The 13,793-nt window shown below is 44.5% G+C and overlaps 1 protein-coding gene across 1 annotated transcript; it reads left to right on the top strand.

Moving 5' to 3' along the window:
- The first annotated feature begins 845 nt into the window (after positions 1-845).
- LOC122744190 (zinc finger protein 883-like) lies at positions 846-13,793 on the top strand. Its single transcript, XM_043989613.1, has 6 exons — positions 846-850; positions 4,800-4,970; positions 5,583-5,673; positions 7,959-8,085; positions 8,593-8,688; positions 12,174-13,793. Exons 1-6 carry the CDS (start codon positions 846-848, stop codon positions 13,568-13,570), a joined length of 1,887 nt encoding a protein of 628 aa, XP_043845548.1. The 3' UTR covers positions 13,571-13,793.

Below are 13,793 nucleotides of genomic sequence, written 5' to 3'. Positions count from 1 at the left end.
ATGCCATATATCGAGATAAGCTTAAAATGGGTGCATGATTTAGACGTAAGGAGTGATATCATAAGCAAATTCATGGAACATGAAATAGCCTGTCAGATCTATAGATATGGGAAGAGTCCATCATCAAACAATATAGAGAGGTTCACAGGAAGTAAGGATAATTTTGATTATATCAATTTTTAAAAGTTTTTACAGAAACAAAACCAATGCAGGTAAAATTAAGAGAAAAGCCGGAAACTGGGGGGGGGTTGTGGCAAGTTTCTCGAATTAGGGTTTCATTTCTAAATGTATAGAGAATTTCATCAAATTTACAAGAATAAGAGCCCTTCCCCAATTGATAAATGTTGGAAGGATATTAATAGGCAGTTTTCAGAGGAAGAAATCAAAGCTATCAAACCCATATGATTAAACATGTCCAATATGCAGTTGGTAATACGGGACAGGAACATGGGGCTAAATTTCTAAATCTTAGAACTGTTTATATAGCAGGAGAATTGAATCCATGAGAGATAAGGAGCTCAACAATGCCCAAGACAGAGCCTTGGAAGACACTCACACATAGCAGGTAGAATAAGAATGATGACATATCAAAGGAAGCTGAAAAGAAGTGACCAGATAGGTAGGAGGAGAATGAGGAGAGAGTGCTGTCATGAAAACCCATGGAAGAGAAAATATCTTAGAGGAGGGAGTGGTCAACAGTCTTATAATTCTGCAAACAATCCAAGAAAGATAAGAACTGAGGAAAGGCTCTCAGGTTTGTCACTTATTCATTTAATAACTTTGGAGAGAGGTTTTAAGTCAGTGATAAGGTCAAAAGCTTGATTGAAAGGTGTTGAGAAGTGATTATGAGGTGAGAACTTGGAGATAATGAGTGTAGAAAGTTCTCTCTTTTTTTTCTTATAAGGAGAAACTATGCTTGCTCCCAGGCAGATCAAATTCCAATAGTTCTTGAGTAAGGCATAGCTATATAGGTCCTTCTAAGAAGCATACAAGTTCTGGGAGAAGTCTAAAGCCATATCCTTGATCTGTGAAATGTCACATATTTTTTGCATGTGAAAGAACCATTCTTCACATAAACCTGCTAATTCCAGAGTAAAAAGAGACTTTATTAGCCACTTAGCCCAATCAAGATCTATGTAGCAAGTGTATATTTTGGAGATACTCTTCTAACCTCTACTCAAGCTTGGCAATGACCAGAGGGTAGCTGGTACTTGCTCCCTCAAAGCCTAGGGGTAGCTTTGTGTAGTTAGGGTGGTGTTCTAATGATGTAATTCATGAGCCCCTACCAACGTGCTTTTCACCTGTGATTGATACCTAAACCAGGGAGAGTCAGAAGAGAAAAACAAAACTATGGATCAACAACCCTAAGGAACATTCATGCAAAAACTTTAAGTAAACTATTAGCAAAGAGACTAGAACAATGTATCATGAAGATTAACACTGTGACTAGATTGGATTTAGTGTTGCTTCAATATTAGAAAAACCATCAACATCATAAACCATAATGATAACAATAACAACAAAAATCATGATTGATTCAGGAAGAGGGTTTCTTCTAAAAGCTTCTCTAGCTATACCTGTCAAAAGCACTGGAAAACAAAGGAATAAACAGGTCTTGCTTGTTGTTCAGTCATTTCAGTTGTGTCCAATTGTCCATGGCCCTGTTTGGGGTTTTCTTGACAAAGATACTGGAGTGGTTTGCCTTTCCTTTTCCAGCTTATTTTACAGATGAGTACATTGAGGCAAACAGGGTGAAGTGACTTGTCCAGGGTCATATAGCTGGTAGGTATCTGAGGCCGGATTTGAACTCAGCTCCTTCTGACTCCAGGCCCAGTGCTCTATCCACTGTGCCACCTAACTTCCCTGATATGATAAATAATATCTAGTCCAAAATCAAGGGCCTGCATTATATATTGTGGGGATAAGCTAGAGGTCTTTCCCATAATACCAGGGTAAAGCAAAAATTCCACTAATCCTATTATTCTTTAATATAGTGCTGGAAATTCTAGCTATAGCAATGAGACAAAAGAAGAAAATTGAGGGAATAAGCATAGGAAACAAGAAACACTTTTGGAAAATAAGATAGCTTATTTATAAAAACCTAAAGAATCAACCAAAAATAAAATAAAAATAATAAATTTATTACAGCTACGGATAGGAGATGTATTCTTTGCCAAAGACACAGGAGCAATTATAAAAGATAAAAGAGATAACTCCGATTACTTCAAACTAAAAAGCTTTTCCACAGACAACCTTAATGAATCTAAGATATGAAGGAAAGTGGTCAAATGGAAAACATCTTTGCATCAAATTTCTCTGATAATGGTTTAGTATCTAAGATATAGAAATAATAGTTATATATAAGCCTAATAATAGCCATAATAAATAATAAATGGCCAAAGAGTATTAATATGCAGTTATTGAAAGCACTGAAAAATATCCACAGTCACAAGGAAAATGCTCCAAACAACTACTAATAAAAGAAATATGAATCAAAACAACTTTAAGGTTTCACCTCGCACCCTGCACATTGGCAAAATGATTTTTTTAAAATGGCAACAGTCCATGCCGGAGAGGTTTAGAAAGATGGGGACACTAATGCATTGCTGGCAGAGCTGTGAAATTGCACAACTATTTTGGAAAGCAAATTGAAGTTATGCAAATAGAATGACTAAAATGTCCATACCCTTTAAACCAGAGTCTCTATTACTGGGCTTATACCCTAAGGAAGTCTTTGATAAGGAAAAAGTCCCCATATATTCCAAAACACAGCAGCACTATTTGTGATAACTAAAAATTGGAAATGAAGCAGATATCCATTGATTGGGGAATAGCTAAAAAAAAGTGTGGTATGTGAACATAAAAGATTATTATTACACTGTATAAAATTATATGTATGAAGAATACAGAGAAGCAAGATCTATATGAATTGATGCAGAGTGAAGCGAGAAGAGCCAGAAAACAAAATCAGCAATGACAATAATATAAATGGAAAGACCAATGACACTACAAACTGGAAAGTGAATGTAACAAAATTATAAAGATCAAGATAGGCTTGAATGAGAAGATATGAGAAGACACCATCAATCTACCCTTTGTGGGGGGTGGGAAGCCCACAGGTGTCACACATGGCACATGTTTTCAGACTCTTTCATCGTGTCTTTCAGTTACATTGCCATTTTTTTCTCTTGCTAAAAAAATACTATTTGTCATATGAGGACTCTCTGGGAGGGGAAGAGGGAAAGGTACTTGGAATAACTATGGTGCTATAAAAACCACAAAATAGCAATAAAAGTTTTTTTTTAAATAGTAAATTCAAAAAAGTTTCAGGATAGAAAATAAATTCATATAAATCATCAGCATTCCTAAGCCTAGATGTCATATTTAAATAAATTATGAAGGGAAACTTGCTCAGATCTATTAAAAACAGCAGGCAAAGTGAAATTAGAAAGAATCCATCAATCACCTCTGAAAGGAAAGCTCAAGCTAAAACTCCCAGGAACATTTAGCCAAAACCAAGAATTTCCACATTAAAGTAAAAAAAAAAAATACTGCAAACAACCAGTATGAAAGAACTTAGGCACTGATGAGTCACCGTCAGGATCACATAAGATTTGGCAGCTACTACTATAATGAAGCAGAGTTTGGAAAACAATAATCCAACAGGTAAAAGATAAAGGTTTACAACTAAAAATTATTTGCCCATTTAAAAAAGTAGACTTCTACAAGGGTAAGAATAGACTTTTGTGAAATAGAGGGCTTTTAAGCAATCCTGATGGAAAGACTAGAGATGAATAGAAACACAAACACAAGAGTCAGGAGAAACATAAAAAAGCAAATTTTCTGAGCAATCAGAATGATGAAGGAAGCAATGACTGCAAGAGATCAAGGCTGAAACCAAAATACTCTCTTCTCCCCACACCCACCAGGAACTTCAATCTCTGCAATAACCCCAGTTCTAAAATAACCTAAAAATTTATAGAAGACCCCCAGGGTCTGATCAGGTTTTCTCATACTACCTAACAGTCTCCTTGTATAATTCCATTATAATTCCAAGTACTTTTCACACTTTCAAAATTGTGGCTTGCTTTTAAGTTATCAGATTGTCTTTAAGTGGGGTGGAGTGACCTGAGTAAAGCACTTCACCCCCAGCCCCCAGACAGAAGGAGGAAGGTTAGGAAATGTAATGAGTCTTCAGAGGGAAGGTTTAAGAGGCCTGTGGGCTATCCAGTGATGTCTGTCCAGCCCGGAGCTGGAGAATCTCCCTGGGACTCGAAAGAGAAGAGCTAGAACTATAGTGGGGTCCTCTCTACTGAAAATATCACTGAATTTTGGGAGCTGAACAGAAATCTTCGCTGAAAGAGCAGTATGTCTCAGAGGTGGGATTCCATTCCAGGTGTCTGGGGGCTCCACAGCCATTATTCTTTATCAGTTTGTCAAGCTCCTTCACTGATAACGCAGACATAAGTTAGGGAGATCACCCAAAGAGGGGAATCCAAAGAGGCTTCCTGGAGGCGGGGGCCTTTGAGCCTAGCCTGGAAGGAAAAGCACGACCTCAAGGGGAAAAGGATGAAGGAGTGCATTTCAGGTGGAGGCACCGGGGTTTGGGAGAACCATCTGAAAACGCCCGCGTGGACGAGGCGGAGGCACAGGAGGCCGGGGTCCCTGGGATAATTTCAGTCTCCCACGAAGAAATGGGATGGATTGCTCAGAGAATATCTCTGCAGTTTGACTATAGTAGAGGGCCCCTGCGGCGCATGCGCACAAGGCGCTCTTGGCCTTCGAACTACTACTCCCAGAATCCATTGCGGCCAAACGAGGAAAAAGACCCTTTGTTGTCCCATAACTTTCTGTATATACCGGAAGTGCCCGCCCTTTCCCGGTTTTTCTGTGGCGGCTGTTCGGGGCCGCCATTGCCTGGAGCGCGGTCAGGGCTGGACCGCGGGGGGACGGGGGCGGGAACGAGCGAGGTAGGTCTGGAATGGGCCCAGGAAGGGTCACGTGGGGGGCTCGGTCACGTGATGTGGACGGGAGTTGTTATCGCGCGGTGCCTGTTACGGCGTTGTTATAATTAATAACGGCGATAGCTATTACGGTCAGCATGCATTAGGCGCCTGCTGTGTGCCGGCCCCGCGCTCAGCGCTTCACAGATATTGTCTTCTTTGAGCCCCACAACAGCCACCCTCCCCGTGTTACAGATGAGGAAACTGAGGCAGGCGGGGTGAAGTGACTTGCCCAGGGTCACCTAGCTGGGAAGTGTCTGAGGCCGGATTTGAATTCGGGTCTTCCTGACTCCAGGCCAGGAGCTCTGTGTACTGTGGTGCCCCTTCTCAGCCCCCCGCTTGGCCCGGGCTGTCCTGCTGTAACCCCAGCGAGCTGCCTTGTATTCCCTGATGCGCCCGTTTGCCTTTGGGGGCCAGGACTCACCCAGAGCCCTCCTGTCCCTAGTGTTTGTTGCTGCCCCTCGGCAGTGTAGACGTTTTGATGGTGGGCGCATTGAGGGCCAGGGAAGAGGCGGAGGCGCTGGAGGGGGAGCCTGGGGTCAGGGTCGGCTCCGCTCACGGCTCCTCTTCCTTCCGCAGCCCTGCCCTGGATGCCCGGCCTTCCCCGAGAGGTGGGAGCACCGAGGAAGCGACAATGGCCCTTGTACTCCGGGCAGCCCCGGCCCCCCAGGTGAGCGGGAGGCCCCTTGTTTCTGAAGTGATGTCAGAGTGGGCACGTTCTCGTACAACCGGAGAAATGGGGACCTCGGGCCCCCTCATCTGAGCCCCTCGATTTCCAGAAAAGAACGCCGCAGGCTCCGAGAGGAGAAAGTGGCCTGACTGTGGGCACCGGGGTGGGCAGTGGCAGAGCCTAGCTGACCTTGGGGCCTCTGAGGGGCAGTCTGGCCCTGGCGACTCTGCCTTCTGTGTGATGGGGTCAGCACGGGGGGTTCTTCCCACTTACACAGTGTCCTTGCCTTCTCGGGCCAGTGTTCGCTCCTTGACGTGTCGGGGTGCCCAGTTCTGGGGTGTGTTCAGTGTTGACCTGATGCTGTGACACTTGCACAGTAAGCATGAAACTCACAGCAACTGTTGCATTCAGTCCTAAGATTTGCAGCATAAATCACACAAGTGGATGAGTATTGGTCCCATTAGGCCCTTTTGGAGAATCAGGAACCCGGCTTCTGAGAAAAGAAATGCCTTGGAAGACAGAGTCAGTGTTGGAGCCATAACAAGCCACATGCTTCTGATTTCCCTTTTCTTCCCCCAGACCAGAGGAGACATCGAGTCACACATTTTCTGAAGCCAACTAGTCAAGGTGTTGCTATTATAAACCTGGTTTAAATCAGGCCGCAATCATCAGCAGGCATTTATTAAATGCCTACTGTGTGCCAAGCACTGGGACGGATGTGAGAAATCATTCATTTGGACCCCAACTCTGTTCCAATCAGTATTAATCAGGCTGATATTTTACATAAATCATATAGGGATAATCAGATAGCTCCGTTCTTACAGTGGGCCTCAAACGTTCATGTGATGTGCACCACTAGTTTAGCAAGTTAGGAGGCTCCCTTGGTGCAGCCACAAGGATGCTGACAAAGGTCTCTCCAGCCTTTTTTGCTCAAACTCCATGTCCCAACCCAGCGTGGGTGGGATGACTTGATGCTTTGGAAAGTCCCCCAACTTCTTGTTGTATCTCTGGACCATTCTCTCTTTTGCAACATGAGCAGGTGACCATCTTATGACCACTTGGTCAGTGGAGATGCCCTGACGCTTCACCCAACCCACTACTGCCCCTGCTAACACGTCATTTTTGGCACTCAAGAGCAAAGTCTATCAAGCAATAAGAGTCTGTATTTCACCATGCCTCTTTGGCATATTTGGGTATCAAACCCTATAAAAACAAGGTCCTGGAAATAGGAGGGATCTTAGATTGTGAGGAAACTCTGAGGTCCCCTTAGAGGGAACATGGACCCTTTAATAAAGTGCCATTGGCTCAGAGCTCTGCCTCAGTCTCTTTTATTGAAGGGTGGACGGTTTTTGGTTGTTTTTTTAAATTTTATTTCTGGGCAATGAGGGTTAAGTGACTTGCCCAGAGTCACTCAGCTAGTAAGTGTCAAGTGTCTGAGGCTGGATTTGAACTCAGGTCCTCCTGAATCCAGGGCCAGTGCTTTATCCACTTCACCCTAGGGTGGACAGTTTTAATCCCCACACAAAGAAAAGCAAAAACCAGGCAATCCCTGCTCTCTGGGAGCTCACAGTCTCCTGGGGGAGACCCCCTGCAAAGACGTATGCACAGATGAGAGAGAGAGATGGCATAAAGTAGAGGTGTGAGAGGGAGGGCACCGGCACCAACGGGTTGGGAAGGCTTCCTGCAGCAGGTGGGATTGTGCTCAGGACCTGATGAGAGTTGAGGAAAGAGAGAGTGTGATACAAAGGGAGAGAGTCCCAGGCACAGTGGAGGATGTTGGGAGAGTTTGTAACGAGGAATAAATGTTTGCTGCTAAGGATCAGCCGTTCTGTAAGCTCTGGTCAGAAGTGAATGTCTGTAGCCTGGTGGCTGATGTCAGTGCCCCGTGGCTACTTAGGAAGGTGCATGCAGATGCCGTGGGGTGTGGGATGAATCCCAAGCTAGGTGGCTCCTGGGCTGGGATGGAAGGCGGCCCCCAAGGCCGCTTAGAAGTGCTGGTCTGGGCTCCGCTGAAGAGGGGGAATGGGGGGGAGGGGCTGTCATGGACAGAATGGAGCCTCCCAGGTTCATTAGGAGGAAGGTCCTTGTTATGGACAACTGCACTAGCTGTATGATTAGTACCTGATTCAGAACACTGGCACACAGTGGGTGATCAGCCAGTACTTGTCCAGGAATGCGCTGAGGGCTGGACGCTCCAGGACTCCTTACAGTCCCCGGGCACCTCTACCTTTCCTCTCAGGTCGTTATGAGGCGCCAGGATGCCCTCACATACATTTATATTTCAGGAATTGGTGACATTCAGGGATGTGACCGTGGACTTCACCTGGGAGGAGTGGGGGCGCCTGCAGCCCTCGCAAAAGAAATTGTACCGGGACGTGATGCTGGAGAACTACAGAAACCTGGTCTACCTGGGTAAGGCCTCAGAATCTGCCAGTTGGGAGGGTTTCCCTTCTTTCCTTAGGAAAAGCTGTTGTCGATTGGCTGGACTTTTATGTAATCATTGTTCAGCCTCTGGGCAGCAGAGACTGTTCATCTTTTCATGGTCCTCACTCCTAGATCAAAGGGCTTTGGTTATAGAACTAGAAGCTGGCAGTTTGACCGTATTGCCCCTAAGGTTATGTTTCCCCCTTTCTTGGGCCCCTCCAGTCAGAGGTTCTCCCTTAAAGTACCCAGTAGAGAGGCCTGGAAGCATGAAAGGTTCCCATCCTGTTGGCAGGGTCAGGCTGCAATGAGCTCTTTTTTTTCTTTTTCTGAGCCCGCATCTCTTTTGTGACCTAATTCACCACATTTAAGCGTAGAGCCTTGGCCAGGAGTCCTTTGGACAAGCCGTGGGCCTCCTGGGCAGCTCTGTTTTCTCCCCAAGAGAGAAGGACAGAGGTTGAATTCTGACCCTGAGAATCTTCACCTTCTCTTGAGCAGGACTTGAATTTTCCAAACCACACGTGATCTATCAGCTGCAGCACGGGGAAGCCCCCTGGAAGCTGGAGGGAGACATCCCCAGGGTCGCCCATCCAGGTGAGCAGCAAAGCCCCAGCCCAGAAGCCAGCCAAGCGGTGTCCGAGCTGGGCCCTCCCTCAGGGGCAGAACCAGTGCCAGGGGAGAGGAAGTTCTGTTCTCAAATGATGGGGCATTTGTAAAAGGCGTGGCGCAGTGCCCTGAGCGTGCCCGTTGCTGTCTCTTCCCTCCCAGGAGCCCTCGGCCTGCACAGGCCCTTCATGCAGCCTCTTCCCTGCGTCCAGTCACTTTCCTGGCCTCCCTCTACACCCTGTGTTAGAGAGAGATGTGCCTGCGGTCAGGGATGGCTTTCTCTCCCTCTTTTCTCTTGGTGACCCTAGTCAGCCTCTCCCTTGTCCTGGGTGACCTGTTTTCACTAGCAGGTGCCTCAGAGACTGCTGTGAATCCCCATCTCATGTGTGGAGGGGCTCCTGAGGGAGGCCTTCCTGCTTGGAGAATGGAGGCTGGGAGCCAGGTGGGCCAGAATTCTTAGGAGGGAGGTCATTGTCAGTGTCCCTCCACCATATTGGTCAGGGGGCCTCATGGTTTTCAGTCTTGTTGATATCTAGTGTTTCTATCACACTCATTCCCCAGGACGCTCCTCCCCCTCTCCTACCCAGAGTCATGCCCTATAGCCCAGGATACAAAAGCAGTTCTCTGGGCTGGCTTGGCAGCATTTGCTTTTCCCCACCTCTGTTGTCTCCCCACCCCCCACAAGGAACAGGGATGAGCATGTTCCAGTCTCCCTGTCCTTTCCTAAGCAGGAGAAACCTTTGTATCAAACACGATTCATTGTCAGGCTTTTTACATATGAAGCGTCCTTGTGCTCTCCCAAATTTGCATACTGAAAGGTCCGTGGGGGGAGAGGGGTTTCCATTGTAAGACCTTTGAAGGTGTGGCACCCCTCTTCTCTTTGGCCCCCATCGATGGTGGTTATAGCTTCTGTCAAGGTCATTCCTGGCATTTATTGGTCTGCGCATAGAGCAGGTTTCTGGGAGATGACTCGGTGACTTTTATAGATGCTGTGCTGCAGCCAGAGCTCCGTGAGGAGCGCCAGCCAATGACCCTGGTAGCTGCAGTGTAGGGGCTAGCCCCAGGACCCCCACTCTCTCTAGGTCGACTTGTTCACAGGTCTGACTTTTTCTGCCTGCACTGGGCTACAGTCATCCTTTGGTGTGGGATCATGGCTTCCTCCAGGGGGCTGTGCCTGCCTTGTGGGGGTACTAAGTTCTGGGATTACTGCGCAGCTGGGAGCCTTCTGCATGGCCCAGTAGACCATGAGGTCCCCAGGGAGACCAGCAGTGGAGAGGACCAGGCACCGCAGCCTCTCGATGTTGAACCTTGCCCAAGGGGAGCCCTGGGACCGACTCCAGACAGGCTAGTGCCAGGGCCCTCTAGAACATGGGACAAAAGGAAGAAGGGGACATGGAGGACAGCTCTAAGGACGACCTCTCTGTGCCTGGGTGTGGTCCTCCTGTCCCCAGGCACCCAGTAGTGCAGAGCTTCCTGTTTGTGCCCAACTGCAGCCTTAGTGAAGCTCTGTAGATGTTCCCGGGGATCCGGGGATATGGGCTTTGCCTGGCTTCTGCCTTTAGTCTTAGTGAAAGCAATCTGTGCCTCAGGAGCCCTTGAGGGTGAGGTTCAGTCCTCAGGAGAGAAGGTGGTAAGCTCACAGTTACTGCCCAGGCCCAAGTGTGCAGCAGCAAACCAGACTTCAGGGGATCAGGTACAGAAGTATTTGATTAAAGCCCAGCAGTTTCATGGACTTCCCAGCAGTTCTCTGGGGCTGATGTTCGTGCTCTGGTGTGGAAAGATTCAGGCCCTGGTGTATGGGATGAGGACATGTGGGAGGATCCTGGAAAGGAGGGTGGACTTTATGCCCCCTTTCCCTTCTTCCTCCTCCATCTCCTCCTGCTCCCCACAGGATCCTGTCTCAACTTTTGTCTATACAAACTTTCCAATTTCAAATTTTCTTCAAATACTTCTTGTTGTCTCATGGCGTCATTGAATTTTGTTTACTGTGTTATATTTTTCTGGGAGTCCAATATTTGGTTCATATTTTCTTCTGTTCTAAGCTGTTTATTCTCTTTTCATTTTTTTTCCTCCGGCATTTTTAATTGCACTTTTTTATCTTGTTTCATTTCTTCCAACCCCTTTTGGAATACTTACTTGCCCAGGGTCACCCAGCTAGTAAGTGTCAAATGTCTGTGGCCGGACTTGAACTTAGGTCCTCCTGAATCCAGGGCCGGTGCTTTATCTACTGTGTCACCTAGCTGCCCCCCTTATCCTTTAGTTTTCAAAAAAATTACTTTGCTAACTGAATGGGGGACAAGGAAGTCTTTGTTGTTTTTATTCTCGTTGCTTTGATGACTGGAGTTTGCATAGTTTTTGTGCGGTTGTTGGTCATCATCTCTGATTCTGAGAAATGTACTTTGAACCATTTCTCTTTTGATAGATAGATTTTAAAAATTCTAACAAGTTGGGGTAGCTAGGTGGCGCAAGTGGATAAAGCACCGGCCCTGGATTCAGGAGGACCTGATTTCAAATCCGGCCTCAGACACTTGACACTTACTAGGTGTGTGACCCTGGGCAAGTCACTTAACCCTCATTGCCCTGAAAAAAAACATCTAACAAGTCCTTATGGATTTTAAATATCAGATTTTGTGTAGAAGTAATTATTGTAAAGATGTATTCTTAAATTTTTTCCCCTTTCCTTTATATCCCAGTTCCTTTATTTCTTGTTGGGCAACAACTCTTTAATTTTACAGAATCAAATGCGTCTATTTTGCCTCTTTTTATTTTGTTTTTTAGGAACATTAACAATTTTGCTCCTTTATGATTGCAGTGCACATATAATTTTATTCTATTTTGCATAGTATGTGTTTTTCTTTTATATCTTTTGATTTTTATCACCTGGGGATGTTTCATGTTATATAGTTTGAGATGTGATGTATCCAGTTTTTCTCCATACCTGTTGTCTAATTTTTTAAAAATTAATGTTATTGAATAATTATCCCCTTGTGATCTGAAGTTATCAAACATTATTCTATTAGATACCTTTTGTGTCTAATGAATGTACCTTATGAATGATCTGTTCTTTTAATCTATAAGTTAATTTCGGTAGTATTGCCATTCTAGTTACAGGCATGACAGAATTTGTCAAAATCTAAGCAAACTCAATTTATGAAATTCACATGATCTACCGGACATAACCATGTTAAAGAAAAAATTAGTTAAGTCCTGTTTATCTTGTTCTTGAAGTATCCAGGAGATCACCAATTTTTTTCTATTATAGTACATTCTAAAAAATGTGATAACTGAATGACCTGCCAGCCTCACAAGATTATTTAGTATTTAGTAAAGTAAAAACAACTATCCAAATAGAAAGTACTATTTTTATTTAATATATATTTGATATTTGAGTTATTTTCTTTATCGGCATGATAGAATGTGAGACTAAGTATAATGCACAGGTACTAGGGAATACTTACTTGTGTTTTTTTCAGATTGGAAGAGGAGCCATGAAACCAAGGAACCACCTCCTAAGATGGGCAGTTTTATGAAAGAATCATCCCAGGATCCAAGTGACATAAGTGACATTCACTGTTTCTTCAGATTGGGACAAATCTGGGAATATGGAGCCAAGTACAAGAGGAAGCAGAACAGAAAGGAGAAATATCATGTACCCAATGATTATGGAAATGCCTTCTTCCAGAACACCAGACTTATTGGCCATCAGAGAATAGATTCTGCAGAAAAACCTTATGCTTGCAATGAAGGTGAAAAGGGTTTCTGTCAGAACAAATATCTTACTCAAAACCAGAAAAATAAATGTGGCGAGGTCTTTTGTCAGAGATCAGGACTTCAGGAACACCAGAAAATTCATGCTGCTGAGAAACCCTATGGACGTATTGAAAGTGGAAAGACCATCTGTCTCAATAATAAACTTACTCAACACCAGAGAGTTCATCCTGTAGAGAAACCTTTTGAATGTAGTATATGTAGGAAGGCTTTCCGTTGGAAGTCACATCTTTTGCAACATCAGACAGTACATTCTGGTGAGAAACCTTATGTATGTAATGAATGTGGAAAGGCCTACCACAAGAGGTCAATGCTTACTGAACATCAGAGAACTCATACTAGAGAGAAACCTTATGAATGTAATAAGTGTGGAAAGACCTTTCGATGGAGCACGCACCTTAGTCGCCATCAAAGAATTCACACTGGAGAGAAACCTTATGTATGTAAGGAATGTGGGAAAGCCTTCCGACAGAGGACAGTACTTACTGAACATCAGAGAACTCATACAGGAGAGAAACCTTATGAATGTAATGAATGTGGAAAGTATTTTCGTTGGAGGACAGTGCTTGCTGAACATCAGAAAACCCATACTGGAGAGAAACCTTATGAATGTAATGAATGTGGGAAATGCTTCCACTGGAACACAAACCTTACTCGACATCAGAGAATTCATGCTGGAGAGAAACCTTATTTATGTGGAAAGGCCTCCCACCAGAAGTCAGCACTTACTGAACATCAGAGGCCTCATACTGGAGAAAAACTTTATGAATGTAATGAATGTGGAAAGACCTTTCAATGGAACACAAACCTTACTCGACATCAAAGAATTCATACTGGAGAGAAACCTTATGAATGTAATGAATGTGGAAAGGCTTTTCGATGGAGTACAGTGCTTATTGAACATCAGAGAATTCACACTGGAGAGAAACCATATGAATGTAATGAATGTGGAAAGACCTTCAAGTGGAACACAAACCTTACTCGACATCAGAGGACACATACTGGAGAAAAACTTTATGAATGTCATGAGTGTGGGAAGGCCTTCCAACAGAAGACGGGACTTAATCGACATCAGAGAACTCATACTGGACAGAAATTTTAAGAATATAACACATGTAGAAAGGCATTTTGAAATAGCACAGAACTTACTCTACAGCAGATATTCCGTACCTGAGATAAATCTTTTGAATGTATTATGTACAGGAATGCCTCCTGCCAGAATGGAGTCACCATCATAAAATTTATACTGGGGAAAAAAAACCCCACCTTAATGAATGTAATGATTGTGGGATAGCTTTTTTCAACTCAACTTCAGAGAATTCATA

This window comes from Dromiciops gliroides, chromosome 1 (genome assembly GCF_019393635.1).
Source record: "Dromiciops gliroides isolate mDroGli1 chromosome 1, mDroGli1.pri, whole genome shotgun sequence".
NCBI lineage: Eukaryota > Metazoa > Chordata > Mammalia > Microbiotheria > Microbiotheriidae > Dromiciops > Dromiciops gliroides.
This window is presented reverse-complemented; position numbering and strand designations above follow the sequence as displayed.